The sequence below is a fragment of the Mercenaria mercenaria genome, chromosome 2 (assembly GCF_021730395.1).
Source record: "Mercenaria mercenaria strain notata chromosome 2, MADL_Memer_1, whole genome shotgun sequence".
Classification (NCBI taxonomy): domain Eukaryota; kingdom Metazoa; phylum Mollusca; class Bivalvia; order Venerida; family Veneridae; genus Mercenaria; species Mercenaria mercenaria.
In genome coordinates, this window is record NC_069362.1 from 75,462,870 (window position 1) to 75,487,050 (window position 24,181).

Genomic DNA, 24,181 nt, shown 5'->3' on the forward strand with positions numbered 1-24,181 from the left:
TGATGAATATATTAAAAAAAAACAAAAAAAAAACACTTCAAATTAAGATAGTGAATTTAAATAGTGACATTAAACCACATGCCCTAATACAATATCAGTCTAATAAAGACAACAGTAAACCTTTAATCCTTAATAAATTGAAAACTTTTACTCCTTAGTATGTAAAAGCAATTTTTTTCCTCAAAATCTGATATGTTTAAAATTGGAAATATGAAAGTAGACATACACATATGAAATCAAATTTCATTTAACAATTAAATCAAATGCACTTTCTACAACATTCAGAAGAAATAGTACATTAAAAACAAAATGAGACACTCTACAACAGTGTTACAGTTCCACAACAAATAAACATTACAAGTTCAAAAGACGATCATTTATCGGCGGTGAGCTACTTTTCTATGTAATCTAACAATTTGGCCTTGTTGGCCCAACGATGCCCACCTGACTGACCTTTTCCACCTTGAAAATATGACATGACACACTGTTATATAAATGATAACAACTATATTATGAAAAACTTTCAACATGAAATATGGTAGATATGACCCAGTCAGGAGCTGTCTGACCTTGACCTTCAGGACATGACCTGAAACTGTCAGAAGACTGTAGGAAAATATCTTGGAATGCCTTCTATTACTGCATTTTGGAGAAATTTTACTTTTCTAAGTTTACCTTGTGTCACCTTTGGTAAGAACATGGACCCTTGTGGCATATCATATTCCGTCCCACAGACTTGGTTTGAATGAAACTGTACAAAGACTACTCCCTCGACGTCGATGTCTACATAGTGGATGTTGTCGAGTACCCCAATTGAAGATGAAGTTGAAGCCTCCATGCTTCATGTCAAAGTTTATACTCCTACACCATGTACTTCTAGAGAAGATCTTTAGATAATTTCATGCATAAATGTTGACTCCTACAGTGACCCTCAATTTGGTCCAAGCATAACCATTTGAACAAACTTCAGAAAGTGTCATGGCATTGTGAAGATGTTTCGTGAAGATCCATCATATTTTAAGATTTCTTCTATTTTTAGCTCTGACAGCCCTTAAGGTAGTTAGTTCTGCACATTTGGATCGAAATTTTTTCTACAATGTAGAATTTGATTAAACTCTGATTTTTCAAAACTTCAGAATATACCTAGAAAATTCAGCAAATAAAAATGATAAGGTCGTTTGCTTGATTTTTTGCTAGACTGATTTGAAAATTTGGACCTCATGCAATATTTCATAATGGAAGTCTATGGGAAAATCATAACTTTTATGACATTTTCGCGAATAGAAATTGTACTACAATGTAGATTTTGATGAAACTTCTCACAGTTGTGAATAAAGACATGGCCTATAATTTGATAAAATAAAATGTATAGGTCCGTGTGCTTATTTTTAAGATATCTGACCATGATTAAAGTGAACTGGACATTTCATGCTAATTTTGAGACATTATTTTGAATTATTTAACGTGTCATATGTTTTAATACCATATTTTGACTTTAGAAATATAGCAACAGTGCCATTGCAATAAATTTACTCACAGGTTGCGATTAATTCATAAAATGATTTTCATTTCCGTACACCGAATCCAGGCGTTATTCTACGTTTTCCGGATAAATGACGTTACGCCATCACTTCCGGTTAATCAAACGTGATGAACTATCTTAAATGCAATTAAATATGAACCATTTGAACAAACTTCTGATAGATCAATACCAGAATGGATCTGACAGAAGTTTTGGAGACAATTTTTAAGTTAAAATGCAGAACGATAGATGACAAGACTATCCACCTATGTGAACAGCTCTGCCTGAACCTTTGGTTAAGGTGAGCTCAAAAAAGCATTTTGCTTTATAAAGAATGTACAAAATTATGTTTTATGTATAAAATATCACAGTTTTTTTTTCCATAAAAATATGAAAATCAAAATCTTTAAATCTAATGATTCGATAAATTCCCAAATTAAATTTAAGAAATACCAAATGGTTTTAGATAAGCAAACTATCTAATCAAAATGAAAATGATACTCTGAAAGAAAAATAATTCCTTGTTTTTTTCTTATTTCCGAAACATTCTGGACTGCACTTTTAATTACCTAAAGCAAGTGTTTACTTTGGCTCTTCCCTACATCCCCCTAGAGGTTGATATTTTCAAAGAGTTTTTACAAAAAACAACATACAATTATCTTCCTTCATAGCTTTAAACTATTCTGTTTATTAACTGTATATGGACTGCTGTGTATAAATCAACAGTAATATAAGAGTAATTGTTTTCCTAAAATGGCAGTGATGATTATGTTGAGGGTTATTGTGCTTACTAACAACTCTTAATCTATAATCTTTATATTCTACGTGCATAAAAGAAACATTTAAGCTGGAGTCAGGAATGAAACCTGCATCAGCAAAGCAACAGCTTGGCACAGCAACAACAAATATGACAATACTACCAGATGTAAAACCATTATCTTTACAAAGTTTGACATGTCATATCAAGTTTCTTTCAATCCTGTCCTGTGTTAATGTCTGATTAAAGGTAAGGTATGACTTTATTTTTTTTTATTATCAATTTTTACAGCCTTTAGTAAGATATTTTTTTTAAAGTTAATTGTGTTCTTAAAAGAGTTTCTATAGACTATTCTACACAAAATAATTTTTTGTGGAGTCAGAAATTTCATTATAGAAAGTCTTTAAAGAAAGCAAACCAGATGTACGAATTCATTTAGTATTTTTTTTTTCACATTTTATTTCATTAATGTGAAAAAAAAATTCTGTGGGACCAAAGAAACATATTTGCTTTTTATTAACACATGAAGTTTGCCCTGTTTGTGAGTCCTGTAAGCACGTCAGCTTAGTATATCTTTAAGCCTTACCAATGACTGCTTGCTAAAGTTTGCAGTATCTAGAACTGTAACTAATCACAACTTTTATTTGACCTTACAATTCACTGTATTGCCATAAGATTTGCAAGTCCTGGGAGCACCTGAGCTTGAAGCGAGTCCGAGTCCACCTTTTCCCCATCCACCATTATAATGCCTTCCTTCCCCTGAGGTTCTAGGCGAAATGCTAGCACTTTTATTAATTCTATATTTGGTGAGGGATGATCAACATGGGTACCCTTTTCTAACATCCCCATCAGTTGAATTAATTCTCCTTTCTGGATCCCAGCCTTCACTATGCATAGATGAATAATACCATCATTGAACCGAGCATCAGGTGCCATAATCACATCACTACCTAAATGTGTTTGATATACTGCACATACAGTAACAAAGTCACTGTCAATGGTGACCCAGTCATCAGGAACTGGCTGATCCAATGGAGGTAGAATACATGGCACTTTTTGTCCAGGGACTTTAGATAATTTCAATACTTCTTGAAAGCTGTTAATACTGTTTGATTCAGTGAGTGCCTTATCTTGTGGAACGGATGTATCCATTTCTTCTGTAGAGAGAGAAAACTTGATTCCTTCATTCCCAGCTAAATTATTTTCTTCTTCTGTATCAAACACTTCATTAAATTCTTGTGAGGCAAAAGATTCTCTGATATCTGTCAGTCTCTCACCATTTTCATACTCGGTACTTACTTCAAAATCAGATTTACCACGAAATAATTTTGTGGGTACAGATTTTGAGCGAACTCTGAAATCATCACCATCGCCCTGTTCTGCAACGTTTTCCATACTCTGTAGTGAAACTCGGCGGTTTTTCCCTTCAATGTTGATATTTTTAGTATTGTTGTTTAAGGAAGATTTTGGAATGTATTCAGCCACAGGAAGGAAGGACAGCTTGCATTTATATTTCCGTAATGCTGCAAAAAAAAAGAAAGTTTTACAGAGTCATTTAAGCAAATGATAGTATATTATCACAATGTATTTACAAATATGTGACTTTAGTAACTTAACTAAGTTCCATAACAAAGTTCAATCACAACTGACAGGAACAGGTTACACAGAGTGGGTTATAAAACCATTCAGGCAACACTTTCTCTTGAGATATACAAAGTAAGTTATGTAACTTGCTTTAATGTACAAAGCGAGGAAAGGGACCTCAATGGCCAGTGGTTAAGGTCACTAACTTCAAATCACTTGCCTCTCAACAATATGGGTTTGAGCCTCACTCAGGGTGTTGAATTCTTTATGTGAGAAAGCCATCCATTTGGCTTAGGGAAAGCTGGTGGCTCTACCAAGGTGCCCGCCCATGATGAAATAATGCACGGAGGAACACCTGGGGTCTTCTTCCACCATCAAAAGCTGGAAAATCACCATGTGACCTATAATTGTGTCGGTGTGACAATAAACGCAACAAAACAAAGTGAAAAGGCTTGCATCTTACAACTGTATTGTTTTTACATTGTACCTTAAAACTATCCAGTTTAAATTCACTTATAAATTTAGATTCTGGTTCCGAAAACATGACAAGCACAGAAGGAATGATGCAATGAAGACTAATTGTCCCTATAGAGTCCCAAAGATCAATTCTGGCAAATAATGTAGAACTGTGCTGATACTTTAGTAAAATACTTTGATAAACATAGGACCAGCTAAACAGAAGAGACTAAACTGTACAATCAGTAGATATAAGAAGGTTTCAATAATGCTTGAAGTGTGTACTCCAAGTCATGAACACAATATGACTTCAGGCCAAGGCTCAATCACAATTTGACTCTTCTCAGATGGGACAAACAATATCTGTACTCCAAGTCAAAAACGTTACATGAGATTGCATGGAAGAACAAACTACCACTTCAATAGCTCAGTGGTACGGTGTGGGAGGCCAGGGGTTCGATCTCTCGCCACATCAAGCCAAAGACGTAATAAACAGGACTGGTAGCTTCCTTGCTTGGCACTCAGTATTTCAAAGGCTGTACCAGGAGGTAAAATATCTGTTACTGGACTGCATGTTTTTTCACATAAGAGGTTTGTAGTGCATGTTGTCTGTTCAACAATGTTAAATAAAGCTTAACTTTACCTTTTATATTTACCTTTGACAAAGGCAGAACAAGAGGGTCATGATGATCCTAAATCGCTCACCTAAGTAATATGAGCCACATGTTTCAAATGGCAAACTGACGCTAAAATATTAGACAGTAGGTCAGCAGGTCACATTCATGGTCACTGAAAGACAGTTTTAAGATTGGTGTGCAAAACTGTACATGTCATTCAAATTTCAAGGCTGTATCTTCAAAAACAAGAAAGTAGGTCAGTAGGTCAAGGTCACTGTCAAGTGATCCCTAATCACTTGGGTCATCAGGTAATTATAATTAAACAGTCTAGGAAATATGACCTGATAATGTTTCAAGTATTTTTTCCTATATAACTCATAATTATAACAAGTGACCCCCAGGGCAGGGCCTCTTTTCACCCCAGGGGCATAATTTGAACAAACTTGGTAGATGTCCACCAGGCAATGTTACACACCAAATACCAAATGCCTAGGCCTTGAACTTTCAGACAAGAAGATCTTTAATTTTTTTCCTATATAAGTCTATGTTATAATTGGTACCCCCTGGTAACCCCAATTTTGGTCGAGAAACACTAGGAAAGGCAAAATACTTAATATCAAAAGCCTAGGCCTTGCAGTTTCAGACAAGAAAATTTTTAAAGATTTTTTTTTCCTATATAAGTCTATGTAAAACATGAGACCCCCCGGGGCAGGGCCTCTTTTCACCCCAGGGGCATAATTTGAAAAATTTTGGTAGAGGACCACAAGGCAATGCTACAAACAAAATATCAAAGGCCTAGGTCATGTGGTTTTAGACAAGAAGATTTTTAAAGTTTTTTACTATATAAGTCTATGTAAAACTTGTGAACCCCGGGGCGGGGCCTCTTTTCACCCCAGAGGCACAATTTGTATAATCTTGATAGAGGATCATAAGATGATGTGACATGCAAAATATCAAGGCTCTACGCCTTGCGGTTTTAGACAAGAAGATTTTTAAAGTTTTTCCTTTCGGTTGCCATGGCAACCAGAGTTCTGCATGGAATTAAATTCTTTGGAAAATTCTGCAAGGGGACCACCCTAGGATCATTCCTGTGAAGTTTGGTGTAGTTCTGCCCAACCGTTTTCAAGAAGAATTTTTTTTCAGAAATTGTTGACAGACGCATGACTGATGACGCACGACTGACGACGGAGATTGAGCGGTCACAAAAGCTCACCATGAGCCTTTGGCTCAGGTGAGCTAAAACTAGAGCTATCACTAAAGGTGATGAATGTACCCCCCGCATGCACTGACACAGTACATTTCAATTTGACGCACACAAGACTGCATAATTATGTGGACTGTATGTATATAGACTGTATGTATACAGTATAGTAACAAAAAACAAAGTCCCATAACTATGCAGAATATTTATCTAAAAGAATGTAACATGCACCATGCACAACTAGGGTTGGTACTGATCACTTGTGTGAAGTTTCATTAAATTGTGTGCAAGGGTTTGGTAGATTAGGCACGCATAAGACTGCATATGCAGACTGTATGTACATAGTATGTTAACAAGAAACAAAGTCCCATAACTCTGCAATTTTTGTCGCTGAAAGAACCTAACATGCCCAATGCACAATTACTGTTGTTACTGATCACTTGTGTGAAGTTTCATTAAATTGTGTCAAGGGGATGAGGAAAGATGGTGCGCACAAGATTGTGTCTATGTATATAGTATAGTAACAAAAAAACAAAGTCCCATAACTCTGCAAATTTTTTTTCTAAAAGAACCTAACATGCCCCATGCACAACTATTGTTGTTACTGATCACTTGTGTGAAGTTTCATTAAATTGTGTCAAGGGGATGAGGAGAGATGGTGCGCACAAGATTGTGTCTATGTATATAGTATAGTAACAAAAAAAACAAAGTCCCATAACTCTGCAATTTTTTTTTCTAAAAGAACCTAACATGCCCCATGCACAACTACTGTTGGTACTGATCACTTGTGTGAAGTTTCATTAAATTGTGTCAAGGGGATGAGGAGAGATGGTGCGCACAAGATTGTGTCTATGTATATAGTATAGTAACAAAAAAACAAAGTCCCATAACTCTGCAAATTTTTTTTTCTAAAAGAACCTAACATGCCCCATGCACAACTACTGTTGGTACTGATCACTTGTGTGAAGTTTCATTAAATTCTGTCAAGGGGATAAGGAGAGATGGTGTGCACAAGATTGCGTCTACGGACAGACGGACAGACAACCTGAAACCAGTATACCCCCCCCTTACAACTTTGTTGTCGGGGGGTACAAAGATGGAGAAGGGATATACTAGAACTCAAATATATTTCTACTTACAAAAGATTCTCCTTATAGCCTGTAAAGTGAATCTTGCCTCTCCAATAGCTCGGAATTTTTCACTTTCATAATCGATGTCGGCGAGAAGGCCCCAGGCAATAGAAAGGAAAGAATATATCTGTTGCCGTGGTTGCTGTATGAGGACAAGGTCCATGGCAATTACACGATGTTTGATGAGAATGAACGTGGAATGTAGCACCACATCAGTTTCTACAGATTCACTGAAACCAGATAAAAACATTTTTTTTCAATTATTATTAAATTCCTCATCAACTTGTAATAAAATAATTTTCTTCATGTTAAAACTGAGATTTACTGATCTGTTAAATTGCCTTACTCAACTACTGAGATGAGCAGAACTTCATGGTTATCTATTATATATATAAATATATACATTTATAACGTCCTGCTCAAACATTCAATACGGAATGTTTTAATATTCAAATCTGTCGAATTGTCGAATAAACTGATCAAGTTTCAAACAACTGGGCCCTGAAGTAAAACAAGAGGGCCAGGATCTCTGTACATCATTCACCTGACTCAAATGGGTACATGATGTTTTAGTATAGGACTTCTACACAATACTATATGCAAAACACCTAAGTTCTAGGCCTTGAGGTTTCAGGAGATGATTCTGAAAAAAATTCTTATGTAAGTCTATTTAAGACTTGTAAGTGAACCAAGGTGGGCCAAATTTGATCCCAGGAGTATGATTTAAACACATATGGTAGAGAACTACTACACTATGCTGTATACCAAATATGTAAGCTTTTTGCCTTAAAGTTTTAATAATTCATTACAAATCACTCTTTTATTGAATTTTCGGCCATCTGGCCTTTATCAACTACTTAAAGTTTTAGACAAGAATATTTTTAAAGCTTTTCTCATGTAAGTCTATGTAAAACAAAATTAATGAATCCCTAGGTGAGATCAATTTTGAACTCAGGAACAAGACTTTAACAAACTTTGTAGAGGAGCTAAGGGTACATACCAAAAATCTAAAAATTTTAAAATTTACGTTTATGTAAACATATAAACCCGGGGATAGGCCAATTTTGACCTTAAGCCATGATTTGAACAAGAGGTACAGGACCACTAGATAATGCTACAAACCAAATATCTAAGCCCTGGGTCTTGTCGAATTGGAAGAGAAGATTTTTTAAGATTTCCTATTGGTTGCCATAACAACTAGAATGCTGTGTGGAATAATACTCTTTGAAAAATTTTGGTAGAAGACAATCCAACTATCATTCAAGTGTCATAGACTGCTACCAAATGATTTCTGAGGAGATGTTATGTGAAGGTGAAAGTGGATGGACGGAGTGAAAACATACAGACAATGAGTGATCACAATAGCTGACCATGAGCACTGCTCAGGGTGAGCTTAAAATTAATATGTGCCGTGCCATGAGAAAACCAACATAGTGGCTTTGCGACCAGCATGGATCCAGACCAGCCTGCGCATCCGCGCAGTCTGGTCAGGATCCATGCTGTTTGCTTTCAAAGCATATTGTAATCAGAGAACCTGTTAGCGAACAGCATGGATCCAGACCAGCCTGCGCATCTGCACAGCATGGATCCAGACCAGCCTGCGCATCCACTCAGTCTTGTCAGGATCCATGCTGGTCGCAAAGCCACTATGTTGGTTTTCTCATGGCACGGCTCATATTTTGTTTTTTCACTTGGATATAAACAATTTTCTATGGATTTGAAGTGTGTTATTTCAACTAATAGTCATAGCACTTCATACAAAACAGCTGTTTTTTGTTTTTTTTATTTTAGTTGTTGGGTCCATGCCCAGCAGCAAACTACTGTAAGCACAAGGGAGGTAATGATAAGCTATGTTTCTCAGAGACTTATTAAAATAATAGGAGTGGAATTAGTCTGGCAATTTTGCAGTAAAAATTATTTTTAAAAATACAGAAGAAAAAACATCTGTTTGTTTTATAATTTTCACTTAGATTTTCACTCCCAGCTACACTGCTAGGTCACTCGTGAAAATATTTCACCTGGTGTTCACTTTGTGAAATATATTTCTGTCCTACAACAAGACATCCTACAACAAGACAATATAAAACTCCTGTAATTATCAGATTCTGCAGCTGATAATGCCAGACTTTTATTCAGAAATCTCTGATATAAAGAAGATTTAAGTTTTTAAACTCATTAAAAGTTTATGCAACTTTCCTCATACCACAGATAACTGTTTTATACAAATATCAATTTGTCAACTCTTAAAATTAATGCTGTTTGTTTTATACAAACATCTAAAGTAAACTCTTCTATCTCATAAAAAGTTATAATCTCCTTCAAGTCGTGAGAGCTTGACATTTTAAAACGTTCTGTATATTTTCCCTGTAGACATTAGTGACAGTATTGTATCCTCACTTCCTACTCACATCAGTTTCAATTGAAAGCCTTTAAAATGTCATTCAAAATACAAGTAGTATCATCACTGTCCTTTTGCCCGTCAATAATTTCTAATTTTTGTAACTTATTCAGAATTCAACTACCTCCTTCAAAATGGATAATGAATATCATTTAAGAGATCTTATAAAACAAGAGCTGTCACAGGAGACAGCGCGCTCGACTATTTCAATGCTAGATAGTGAAACTGGGCACATGTGAGGAAGCTAGAGCTGTCACTGAAGTGTTTAATTACTCCAATGTGGATGAAAATATTGGACAAAAGCTTAAGTCTGTGTCAAATGTAATAGTCTGTGTCTAACAGGGATAGAGAAGTGTATCAAAACATTAATAAGTATAAAAGGGACATAATTCATGGAAATTTCTACAAAAGTAATGCACCAGGACATTGTGTAATACAACTATTTGAAGTTTTAATCAAATAAATGAGATAGAACAGAAGTGCATCACAACCTGAACCTGAAATTCTAGTAAAAAGTGGGTATAACTCACAGCAGTTTGGTGCCAGCATCATGAACATTGTGTCATATGATGTTGGTGACCATGTGGAACTACAGTTTTAAGTTTGAATAAAATCAATTTAGTAACAACAGAATTAGTGAAAAACAGAAATTCTAAGTAAAAAAAGTGGCATAAGTCACTTAATATTTGTGTCAGAGTTATGGACCTTGTGTCATATGATGAGGACAATGTGGAAGAACTAATTTAAGTTTGAATCAAATTTATTAAGTAATAACACAGATAAAGTGAAGGTGCACCAACATTAACCTGAAATTTTAAGTAAAAAGGGGGCATGATTCATAAAATGTTGGTGCCAGAGTTATGGTCCTTGTTTCATATGATGTGGGTGATGATGTGCTACAATTATTTTAAGTCTGAATCAAATCCGTTTGGTAATAACAGATAAAGAGTGAAAGTGCATCAAAACTTTAACCTGAAATATTATGTAAAAAGGGGGCATATTCATGAAAAATTGGTGCCAGAGTTATGACCCTTGTTTCATATGATGTGAGTGATGATGTCAAACAATTGTTTTAAGTCTGAATCAAATCCATTTAGTAATAACAGAGATAGAGTGAAAGTGCATCAAAACTTTAACCTGAAATTCTAAGTAAAAAGGGGCATAATTCATGAAAAATTTGTGCCAGAGTTATGAACTTTGTGTCATATGATATGGGTAATGATGTGGAACAATTATTATAAGTTTGAATCAAATCCATTTTTTAATAACAGAGATAGAGTGAAAGTGCATCAAAACTTTAACCTGAAATTCTAAGTAAAAAGGGGGCATAATTCATGAAAAATCTGTGCCAGAGTTATGAACCTTGTGTCATATGATGTGGGTGATGATGTGTAACAACTAGTTTAGATTTGAATCAAATCCATATAGTAATAACTGAGAAAGAGTGAAAGTGCGCCAAAACTTTAACCTGAAATTCTAAGTAAAAAGGGGGGATAATTTATGAAATATTGATGTGAGAGTTATGGCCCTTATGCCAGATGATGTGGGTGATGATGAGGAATATTTATTTTAAGTTACAGAGGTAAGGAGAAAAAAGAGAAAGTGCATTAAAACTTTAACCAAGGTGGGGACGCGGAAAGACGCCAACGCCGGGGCAGGTAGGACAGCTCTCCATATACTTCGTATAGTCGAGCTAAAAAATGGATTAAACAAGAGCTGTCTCCATAGGATGACACATGCCCCCGATGGCACTTTGAATGAATAGTTATGGCCGATGTTAGAGTTTAGGACCTTTGACCTACGGACCTGGGTCTTGCGCGCGACAGGTTGTCTTACTGTGCCACACATTCATGCGTAGTTATTTTAAAATCCATGCATGAATGACAAAGATATGGACCGGACATGCCCATCATTGCACTATCGTGAAATATGACCTTTAATGTCTAAGTGTGAACTTGACTTTTGAGCTACGGACCTGGGTCTTGCGCGCAACACGTCGTCTTACTGTGGTACACATTCATGCCTAATAATTTTAAAATCCATGCATGAATGACAAAGATATGGACCGGACACGCCCATCAATGCACTATCATCAAATATGACCTTTAACGTCTAAGTGTGACCTTGACCTTTGAGTTACGGACCTGGGTCTTGCGCACGACACGTCGTCTTACTGTGGTACACATTCATGCCAAGTTATTTGAAAATCCATCCATGGATGACAAAGATATGGACCGGACAAAATTGCAGACAGACCGACAGACGAACAGACGGTTAAAAAACTATATGCCTCCCTTCGGGGGCATAAAAATATTTAGCGAACCGTTCCATGAGAAAAGCAGTCCCAGTTTGGTGGGATTATAATCTGTCGGAAAACAAAATGCTCCCACTCCCCTACCCTTCTTCTCTTGTTAAAGTTATCAGAAACTCACCTTGTCAAAGTTGTCAGAAACTCACTTTTCATTGAGCTTATTTCTTATAATGCATATCCTGTGTCCAGATACGTAGAAACATTTTCACTGTAATTATAACCCACTGATGGAATATTTTTCGAGGTTTGTGACACAATTATATTACTATTTTTAAACATGCATGTAGGTATCAAACTTTAACATCATGTGCAACCCAGTTTTTATCATTTTAACCTTGACTGCAGCAAAGCCTGATATGTATTATCTCTCTAAAACTTCTTTCATGTTACTATAAAATGTAAAGCTGTCTTATATTTATAGGGAATTGTGTTTTTAGTTGCAATTACATAATATTAAATCATAATTACCCAGCTGAGTAGTTAATTGAGCAACTAAGAGCATTTCCAGAGCCCCCTGGAATACAACCAATTGGTAATTTCACTGCATCCTGCCAATCTTCACGGTTCATCAAACCATTCACCACCTGTAATACATCAAAATATAACTGCTTTAGGAATACCGGCCTTATCAACTGTTGAAAATTTATGTTCAAAAAGATATAATTGTGTGTACTTTTTAAAGTAAAAAGGGGCTATTTGTTAACATACATGGCCCCCATGACAGCCTGTAAGAGGTTACCATGTCATGTCTCCAGTATGCTGGTACTTTGACCTTATGATGCCCAAGACAACAAGTGTTATCCACTGAATCATGCCATGAATCTTGACAGCTGTCAACATAAGTGTTCTCCAGATATTTATTGGAATCTACCTTTAGTTTCAGCATCACTGTGACCTTGACTTCTTATTAACTGAACCCCCAACAACAGGGTTTATTCACAAACCACTGTCAATCATGATATGAAGCTTGATGACCTTAGGTCTCAGTGTTCTCACAAGGTCACAGTGATCTTGGCCTTTCATCTAATGACCTAGCCAAATTGAAGGGGTCATCTACTGGCCAAAGGCAATCATCCTATGAACTTTGATGCATGTAAGCCAAAGCATTCTCCGACTATTGACCAGTAAACATTCCCAGTCTCGAAGTCACCTTGACCTCTGACCTACTGTTTCCCAAAACATAAGGGTTATCATCTGACCACAGGCAATCATTCAATGAAGTTCTGACACTGCTGGCCCAAACACTCTCCTGTATATGATCAGAAACCAAATGGTCTTCCAACCAACGAACAGTCAGACCGACCAACTGACTGACATAAGCAAAACATTAATTTTGCCCTCTCTTCTTGGGCAGATAAGTAGAATATTTAATAGAGAACTAAGGTTCAAGTTTCATCATCATTTTTATTTTCATTTGCTATAGAGCAAGTTAAACAGATCAGATCGATTCAAGGAGGAAGACCCAAATACTCCTCAACCCCATCATGTCACATGCTGCTGAAGACTACAGAATAGAAAGCTTACCTCATAGATAAGACCATCCCCAGACACTATGACCACTCCGTAGTAATCTTTTCTGTTTAATGTTTTCATCAACTCAACACCATGTCCAGCATGGTCTGTAATTAACAAACACAAGAACATTTTCCAGTGAGTAAAACTGTAGGTATAAACAATATCATACTGACTGGAAAAAAAGGTAGAAGCAATATATATTCTAGTACCTATTTTTTAGGAATTGCTCTTTTGACATTGGTCTTTCAATTCTTACAATACTACAACAAAGTGACTGTTTAAAGTACACAGCTTGTTTGCCACCATTCAAGATGACTAAACTTCATTTTTGACAACTTTAATCTTTTCTTCATCATCAAGGCAATTCTTTCAGCATACATTTGGAAAATTACAATCTAACATCCAACAAGAAAAGCCTAACTAAAAATCAGTTTTTGATATACGTATTTACCAGTTTGAATAAGTTTGACTTGAATATCTGCCTCGTCAAGCATCGGGGCTACTTGTTTTTGATAGATCTGCATAGCTTTACCGGGACCACTGTGTGGGTTCACTAGCACCAGAAATCGAGTTTTAGGAGGCACAGGACAGTTATCTACATCTGAAAACATACAAACAATTATGTAAATAAACTGTGCACTAACAACATTGTAGGTAGGCTTCCTATATAACTGATTTGTGGGTCAATTAAGTCCATTCTATCCAGAAAATGCATCAATTAGTGAGACTATTCAGGTGTGCACAGAACAAACTCTTGCCATTATAACTCTCATCAAATATGAAGTACATAACTAATTCTCATCTTTCACAGTTTTAATAGCTCATCCCTTAAATTGACAAGTGATTTTTTTGTTGTTGATTTTTTTCTTTGGGTGTAAAGTAATTTCAACACGGTAAAGGTTATAAAGAAACTTTCCAGTTTTTAATCGTGGATGGTTCCCCAGGTGCTTCTTCGAACATCATGTCTGGCACAAGCCAGCACTTCAGTACAACCTGCAAACTTCATATGCCAGCAGGATGGTGTCCTCACATAAAAAATTCTACATCCCATACAGGCTTTTGAACCCATACAGGAGAGAGGCAAGTAATTCAAAGCCACAGACCATAATCTACTCTGCCTCCGAGGTCCTGCCCAGTGATGTTAAGGCACATAAATAGCTCAATTTTTTTTTCTGAGAAACAATAGAAAAGTGTAGCAAGTATTTTCAGAGCCTACTCCGTAACTCCATTTAAGTTTTCCCTCTAATTGCTTTTTTTTTGTATTTAGCTGTCAGAAGTTGTTCCTGGAAAATCTCCTAGATGCAACAAAAGTATGAATGTGCACTATTACAAGCCTTATTTTTTCATTAATGTCAACTTTTATCTATTCTGATGATCAGTGTGTTGATTTAAACAAAAATTATCAACTCAAGTACACCTTGTTCTATTGTTCAACTTTGATATGATATCTTCCTTGCTGCAATTAGTACAAAAACTTTTGAGTACAAAGTTTTAACATGACATGACTTTTATTTTCCTTATTATTTCTAACCTAACAGCATGGTTAATAATGTATTATCATTATATTTTGTATCCTCCAACAGGCAAAAAGTACCTTATTAATTACAACATTATATTAATGTAATAAGGGGAGATAATTTTATAAACAAGAGCTCATAGAACACGAAATTCCCCCCTTGATGCATTCAGTAATTGCCCATGGAATAGAAATTATTTGGTCACTGCACTGGATATTCCAAGTACTGACCTCAAATCAATAATTATGGGTCATTTACCAGTCATAAGTGAACTCTGTATAAACTTTGATCTTAGACCAAAGCATTCTCTAGTTATTTGGAAAAAAAAAAGTTCTACTGTACTGGGTCAATGTGATCTTGACCTTTGACCTCAAAATCAATAGAAGTCATCTGCTGGTCATGACCAACCTCCCTATTAACTTTCATGATCCTAGGCCCAAGCGTTCTCAAGTTAGCACCCGGAAACTGTTTAATTGTTTCTGGTCACTGTGACCTTGACCTTTGATTTACTAACCTCAAAATCAATAGGGGTCATCTGCTGGTCATGATCATCCTCCCTATCAACTTTCACGATCCTAGGCCAAAGCATTCTTGGGCTATCATCTGGACACCATTTAAATGTTCTGGGTCACTGTGAACTTGACCTTTGACCTACTGAACTCAAAATCAATAGAGGTCATCTGCTGGTCATGTCCAACCTTCCTATCAATTTTTATGATCCTAGGCCTAAGCATTCTTGAGTTATCATCCGGAAACCAATTGGTCTACAGACCAACCGACCGACATACAGACCTGCAAAACACGTATGACGCCCATGATGGCTTATGTCCCATTTTCAGTCCCGTGATCACTATGACCTTGACCTTTGACTTACTAACCCCCTAAAACAATAGGGGTCATCAAGTTTATAAGCCCAGTCATGTGATTAATCAAGTTTGGAAATACTGGGCCAAGTTGTCCTCAAGTTATTGAATGGAAACTGTTTTCAAGGTTCAGGCCCCTGTGACCTTGACTTTTTGACTTACTGACCCCCAAAACAATAGCGGTCTTCTACTTCATAAGACAAATCATACCATTAAATTTAAAGGTTCTGGGTCAAGTGGTTCTCAATTCATTGCAAGGGAACCATTTAAATATTCAGGTCCCTGTGACTTCGACCTTTGACCTATTGACCACCAAAACAACAAGTTCATCTACTTCATCTAAATCATGCTTTCAACTTTTAAGGTTCTAGGTCAAGTGGTTCTCAAGCTATTGAGTGGAAACCGTTCTGCAGGTTCAAGTCCCTGTGACTTTGACCTTTTACTAACTGACCCCAAAAATAACAGGGATCTTTTCCTTAATAAGCCAAAGTTTGAAGGTTCTGGGTCAAGTGGTTCTCAAGTTATTGGGCGAAATTTGTTTTCAGGGTTCAGGCCCCTGTGACCTTGACCTACTGACCCTTAACACATTAGGAGTCATCTACTTCATAAGCCAAATCATGCTACCAGGTTTGAATGTTCCAGGTTAAGTCCTTCTAAAGTTAAAGGGCAGACACCATTTTCAGGGTTCCAGTCCCTGTGACCTTGACCTTTTACTTACTAGCCCCAAAAGCAATATGTTTCATCTACTTCAAAAGCCCAATCATGCTAAGAAATTTATAGGTATTGCGTTAAGTGGTTCTCAAGTTATTGGGCAGGAACAGTTTTCAAGGTTCAGGCCCTACTGACCTACTGACCCCAAAAACTAAAAGGTCATCTACTTGATAAGCCTAATCAAGCTATCAAGTTTGAAGGTCCTGGGTCAAGTGGTTCTCCTGGTAATGGATGGAAACCTTTAGCTCTACGGACCGAACAAACAACATACCAACCAACCAATGTATCCATCAGGTGCAAAGCAATATATCCCCACTTCTTCGATGTGGGGGGCATAATGATAGAGAAGCATAAAGATTAATGTTGTATTGACATAGTAACACATACAAGACTGAACGATGTTACATTCAGGCTCAATTCTCAATCAATAAAACCAATCATATTTATTAGATTCATGATAAACTGTTACTAAAAAGGCAGATACACGACCAGCAATTAGATTTCCCATAGCCATTTTTTACAAAAATAATGTGTAAAACCGTATCAATTATTACTGAACTTGCTTTAAAGCCACTTAAAACAGACACAGAAACTATGAGGAAATATTTGAGATATAAGAATGTTTCAGAGTAAACATCCAGCTGGGATTGCCAGAAAACTTTTTGTTGAGAGCTCATTATACTGTAAGATTGTAATGAATCAATAGGGGAATTCTGTTTTAGGTTTGAAAACTTGATTAACGAGAAACGTGATGCCCTTCCATCTAATACTAGCTTACATACATAAAGGAGCAAAATCAAGTCACAATTATGAAACTTGTGACGTGAGTTCTCTCCATGTTGCTAAAGTATGGAAGGATGTATCCCTACTGTTTTAGGAGGGGGAGGGTCAGGGGGCTCTCCCCACTGGAGAATTTTGAAATACAGGTATGAAATGGTGGCCTCTGATGCAATTTTTTCTCTAAGTTTTGAGGTACTGGAGGTCCCCACATTTTAGGGGGATCAGGGGGTTCTCACCTTGGAAAATTTTGAAATATAGGTATGAAATGGTGGCCTCTGGTGCGTTTTGTGTCTAAATTTTGAGAAAATATTATATCTTTGCCAAAATACTTTGAGGCAGCTTTGATGAATATAGGTGATTTCTAAGCCAACTGGAGGTGGGGGGAGGGCACGGGCCCCCTCGGCCTGGCCCTGGATCCTGGCCTGTCATATATTATATGACTTTGAGATGTTGGACATTCAATTTTCTCTTCACAATAGTCTTTAACTCAAGTCCTTGCAAGTTCTGCGTGGATATTTTTAAAACACAGCACATGGAATGGTTACTGCAGCAGAAAAATTGCCACGTATGGCTGAGATCTGTCTATGTCCAAGCTCCTGGGATAATTTCATGTTATAACCAATAATTACCAAGCTGGAGAGAAAGGCTTGCTGCAGACATTTCTTAACAGTAACAGCCATGTTTGAAACTAAGCAGCACATCTATTTGATTATTGTGGCTTTCTATGAGATGTACCAGTGACTACCACAATTGCCCATATTCTTACATTTTATTGACCATAGTTTTAACCTGCTTCTGTTATTGATAGCTCCAGTCTCTAGTAGATGCTATAGTGTGGATGATCTTATTGTGCTAATGAATTTGAAAATTTAAAATTCATACAATAAGCAAAAATATGTAACCCACTCATCTTCCAAAAATATAGCAATCCTGGAGTGAAGGAGGTAGACATAATGGCCCTAAATCACTCAAATTTGACATAAAATATCTAAGCTCTTGCTAAAAAAAGGTTAATCTGAACTATGTGTACAAACTTGGTAGAGGAACATACAAGGAGTTTAGTGGTGATACATAGAGAAGCTCACAAATAAACGGCACTAATTCAAGTGTTTGCAGTCTAAAGGGGGTAAATTAATATAGCCTCAACAAACATTCATATACTTTTTGAACTATGAGCATCACAAACAAAAAATCCACTATTTTGGCCATTTCAAGGGCCGTAACTCTGTAATAAGCGCTAAAATTCTCAAAAAGAATGCCAAGTGTGCAAGGTCATATCATTATAAAGACTCAAGCAAGGTTTCCTGAATTTACATCAAATTCTTTTTGAGCTAGGCAAATTATTAGGTGGAAATGTGCATTTTTGACTATTTCAGGGGCCATAACTTTAAAAACAGGGGATGGAGCCAGCCAAAAAATAAGAGGTGCACAAGTTTAAATCATGATAAAGACTCATACAAGTTTTCATCCATTTATATCATATACTTATTGAGCCAGGTGCGTCACAAGGTGAACATGTGCATTTTTAACTATTTCCGGGGCAATAACTCTGGAAATAGGGGGCGGAGCTAGATGAAAAATAGGAGGTGCGCAAGTTCATGATAAAGACTCATGCAAGGTATCATCCATTTATATGAAACACTTTTTGAGTTAGATGCGTTACAAGGTGAAATTAAGAGCTGTCACAGGAGACAGCGCGCTCGACTATTTCAATGCTGGATAGTGAAACTGGGCACATCTGAGGAAACTAGAGCTGTCACTGGAGTGTTTAATGACTCCAATTGTGGATGAAGATATTACACAATAGCCTGAGTCTATGTCAAAAATATCAACTTAAAGTAATAAGAGAGGTAAAAATAAAATGTATCAAAACACTATATAAGTATATCCTAAGCAAAAAGGGGCATGATTCACTAAATATTGGTGCCAGAGTTCATATGTGTTCCTTGTGTCATATGGTGTGGGTGATGATGCTGAACAACTTTAAGTTTGAATCAAATCCATTCAGTAATAACAGAGACAGAGTGAAAGTGCATCAAAACTTTAACCTGAAATTCTAAGTAAAAAGGGGAATAATTCATGAAAAATTGTGCCAGAGTTATGCATCTTGTGTCATATGATGTGGGTAAAGATGCTGAACAACTATTTTAAGTTTGAATCAAATCCATTCAGTAATAACAGAGGTAGAGTGAAAGTGCACCAAAACTTTAACCTGAAATTCTAAGTATAAAGGGGAATAATTCTTGAAAAATTGTGCCAGAGTTATGCATCTTGTGTCATATGATGTGGGTGATGATGCTGAACAACTATTTTAAGTTTGAATCAAATCCATTCAGTAATAACAGAGGTAGAGTGAAAGTGCACCAAAACTTTAACCTGAAATTCTAAGTAAAAAGGGGAATAATTTATGAAAGATTGTGCCAGAGTTATGCATCTTTTGTCATATGATGTGGGTGATGATGCTGAACAACTATTTTAAGTTTGAATCAAATCCATTCAGTAATAACAGAGGTAGAGTGAAAGTGCACCAAAACTTTAACCTGAAATTCTAAGTAAAAAGGGGAAATAATTCATGAAAAAATGGTGTCAGAGTTATGCATCTTGTGTCATATGATGTGGGTGATGATGTTGAACAACTATTTTAAGTTTGAATCAAATCCATTCAGTAATAACAGAGATAGAGTGAAAGTGCATCAAAACTTTAACCTGAAAATCTAAGTGAAAAGGGGGGATAATTCATGGAATATTGGTGCCAGAGTTATGGCCCTTATGTCAGATGATGTGGATGATGATGAGGAATAAGTATTTCAAGTTTGAATTAAATCCATCAAGTAATTACAGAAATAAGTTGAAAAAAGCGAAAGTGCACCAAACTTTAACCAAGGTGGGGACGTGGAAAGACGCCGACGCCGGGGCGAGTAGGATAGCTCTCCTTATACTTCGTATAGTCGAGCTAATGAGCATTTTTAACTATTTCAGGGGCCATAACTCTGGTAATAGGCGGTGGAGCCAGATGAAAAATAGGAGGTGCGCAAGTTTATATCATGATAAAGACTTATGCAAAGTTTAATCAATCTTATTTAACACTTTTTGAGCTAGGCCTGTTACAAGGTGAAAATGTGCATTTTTGACTATTTCAGGGGCCATAACTCTGGAAATTTGGGGCGGAGCCAGATTAAAAATAGGAGGTGTATAAGTTCATACCATGATTAAGACTCATGCAAGGTTTCATGAATCTATATCAAATACTTTTTGAGCTAGGCGTGTCACAAGGTGACAATATGCATTTTTGACAATTTCAGGGGCCATAACTCTGGAAATAGGGGGCGGAGCCAGACGAAAAATAGGAGGTGCGCAAGTTCATATCATGATAAAGACTCATGCAAGGTTTCATCAATTTATATCAAATACTTTTTTAGCTAGGCGCCTCACGAACTTCGGACGGATGGACAAGACAGAATCTATATGCCCCCACCACTCATGGGGGTAGAGTGGGGGAGCACAAAAAGTCATTTAAAGGCTTTTCTTTTTTAGCTCTGACTTCCCTTAAAAGAGGTCAAACTTTGAAAGAGGTCTAAATATGGATGCTACAGACTAAGTATAGTGAAAATCTATAAAATGGTTCAAAAGAAGTTGTTTAAATTTATTTCTATTTCTAGCTCAGGCTAAAAATGGCCCAAGCTGAACCATTTGAACAAGTTTGAGAGGACCATACAAGGATGTTACAGGCCAAGTTTGGTGAAAATCAATCAAATTTTTTTCTTATTTTCAGCTATGGCTATCCCTACATAGAATCATATGGAATCATTTGAATCAATTTGAGAAAGGTCCATACAAGGATGATACAGACCAAGTTTGGTGAAGATCTATCAGGCATTTCATGAGCAGATACTTTTTAAGGATTTTCTAGATTTTGTTCTGGCCTCCTTGAAAGGAATCAAGGGTAATCATTTGAACAAAATCAAAAATGAAAGTGGACCAATACAAGGATGCAATAGTCCAAGTTCTGTGAAGAGGGGTTCATGTGAAGAAGTTGTTTAAAGTTTTTTTTCTCCATTTTTAGCTCTGGCAGCCCCCAGAAGGGATAAAGTGTAACTATTTAAGGAAACTTGAGACAGGTCATCACAAGATGCCAGATAAGGTTTGGTGTAATTCTGAAAAGTAGTTTTCCAAGAAAAAGATGTATAACTGAAAATTTTGATGTGGACAATGGATGCCGGAGAAACCAGGTATATTACTGAACATTCAGGTGAGCTAAAAATGACCTTATTCACATACTGGCTATAATAGATTATATTTTACTAGGCATGAAACACAAGTTTCATATTTATAAACCAAATAACACATTAATTTTCAGAGTAATGTTGCAATGATCCATGTCTGCTCAACTCATAAAATTGATACAATGATTGTACATCTATGGCTTTTTGTAAATAAAACACCTAATGCTTATTAAATATATTTATTTTAAATGAAAAACTTGATGTAAAAACTTTATTGAAAATGTAAGGGAGTCATTTGATTTACAAAATCAATAAAATGCCAGAGGCAGAAATATATATATAAGCCATGAATCACAGGCTTAATTCATTTACATAATTATGTTGATATGCTTCATAAGACATTTTGGAGTAAGAAACAGTATATAATACATGTATGTATTACTCATTTCAGGAAATATTAAAGTTTTAACAGATGTGGCTTCAAATTAACATATGTGGCTTCAAAATTGAATACCGGTACACAAAACAACAAAACTACAAAACAGTTCTAACAAATGAAATGTGCAATATGAAAAATAAACAGCCGATTCACAGCCTGTAATCACTGGCTCTATCTCTCTTTGGCGGTGAGTTGAAGGAATGATACTTCAAACTGTTAACATGAAAAATAAAGAGGGCGAGTTGATCTGATACTTTTTGTAACCATTTTTGAACCATATTTCAATAAACTGGCAATGATTTGGAAATGATTCTTCCTTAAAGGTCCATTACTAAGGGAAAGTGAGTTGGCAATTTTTTTCATAGCCAGTGCATAGACTTAATAATGAAGATTGGCAGGTCAAAATTTACAGAAGGTCTTTGGAACTCAAAGAAATGTATGTGTATTATGTTTAAATTTCAATGAATCGACAGAATGACCCCCCAGGTCTTTTTAACTTTCTTCATACTTCATAGAAAAATAATTGTACATAAACTGCAATTTATTTCGAATTTCCAATAAAATGAAATAGTTTCTGTGCTTTTTAAAAGAAATTAAAATGTTCACTTTCCTTAGTATTGGACCTTTAAATACTTGAAGATTGTTATGTTCAGCCTTCATATATCATTTCTGAATGAAACTACATTGTCCATTTTATACTGAAAAGTGTTTCCAAAGTGTATAAATTCAACTACTTTAATTGTTTACGTTTTGTGTTACAGTGCCACCTCAGGAGTATCATTGGCTCTTTGATCAAGACATGGAGCCAGTGTTTTTTTTTTTTGTTGTTGCTGGGTTTAACCTTATACCAGAAAAAAGCATAGTATGTACACATTTTAAGATACAATTAAAGTCGCTAAAGAGCCCTCTACAGACGGTAGGTTTTTGTTGTACAACACCAATTAAATTCAAGATGTACAGCCAAATATTATCGTGTGTATGATGCTATTCCTTGATTTCGTAAATCTTAAGTCTTGACTTACAGATTCTTTAGGACATGTTCTATTTCGTAAGTTTTGCCTTACGTACCACCCACGTTGACAAGCAACAAATTGGTAAATGATTAGTTGATAAGAGGCAAGTGAATGAAATTCCAGAAAAAACTGCCCAAAAAATAAACACAAATCTGGATACAATAAAATGGCTTCTAATGCATAATGGAAAAAGGATGACACTGAAAAGTTAAATGATTTGAGCCGCACCATGAGAAATCCAATGTAGTGCGTTTCCGACCAGCATCAACTTAGTCTTGTCCATGCTGTTCGCTAACGGTTTCTCTAATTGCAATAGACTTTGAAAGCAAACATCATTGATCCTGACCAGACTGCGCGGATGCACAGGCTGGTCTGCATCCATGCTGGTCGCAAAGCCACAATGTTGGTTTTCTCATGGAACGGCTCATTTGTGTCATGCGTAATAAAATTCATGGGACATTATTTTTAGTATAAATAGTTACATTCTTTTCAGTACCTGATGCACTATGTTTACTAGGTAAATCTTTGTGATTTATATGGAAATGGAATACTGTCTGTATGTGAAAAATGTACAATTTCAAAATTGTACATCTTTGAGATAATTAGTGTTGTACAACAAAAACCTACCGTCTGTAGAGGGCTTTAAATTTGACACAACAAAATCAAAGCCTCCAGAGGGTTAACATTAGTTATTATATGATCTGCCCAAGTGACCTAGTTTTTGACACCAGATTATCCAGTTTTGAACTCTCAGAGATTTCATTGAGACAAACAGGTTTAACCAATTTCATTATGACTGCAACGAAATTGGGAAAATGTTAACTATGATGAAGGACACACAGGGTAATCACAATAGCTCACCTTGTGCACTCTGTAGTCAGGTAAGCTAAAATTCAGCAGAAAACTTATGCTTGTTTCATATTCATTATATATTTGTTGTAAAATTTTAAAAAATAACTTTCATATGAAATTTCTTTATCATCTTCATGCTAGTAAAAAAACCCCAAAAACAGCCATTTTGTGATTTATTTTGAATCTTTCCTGATAATCATACACCTATCACTGTGAAAGACTTACATAGGGAATACTGAAGATGTATTTTTTGTTGCAATCAGTTGTAAGTATGACTGGGTCACTTCCCTGT

The 24,181-nt window shown here is 36.0% G+C and overlaps 1 protein-coding gene across 2 annotated transcripts in view; it reads right to left on the reverse strand.

The window, feature by feature from the left end:
- Positions 1 to 2,177: 2,177 nt before the first annotated feature.
- LOC123564343 (sphingosine kinase 2-like) overlaps positions 2,178 to 24,181 on the reverse strand; it is a 38,503-nt gene continuing 16,499 nt past the window's right edge. For both annotated transcript variants that reach the window (XM_045357850.2, XM_053537014.1), the window contains 5 exons: positions 13,943 to 14,092; positions 13,501 to 13,595; positions 12,445 to 12,560; positions 7,277 to 7,497; positions 2,178 to 3,802 (listed from right to left, as the gene is read on the reverse strand). In XM_045357850.2, the coding sequence (XP_045213785.2) occupies positions 2,937 to 3,802; positions 7,277 to 7,497; positions 12,445 to 12,560; positions 13,501 to 13,595; positions 13,943 to 14,092 (1,448 nt within the window). In that variant the 3' untranslated portion in view covers positions 2,178 to 2,936. The remainder of the gene's footprint in view (positions 3,803 to 7,276; positions 7,498 to 12,444; positions 12,561 to 13,500; positions 13,596 to 13,942; positions 14,093 to 24,181) is intronic.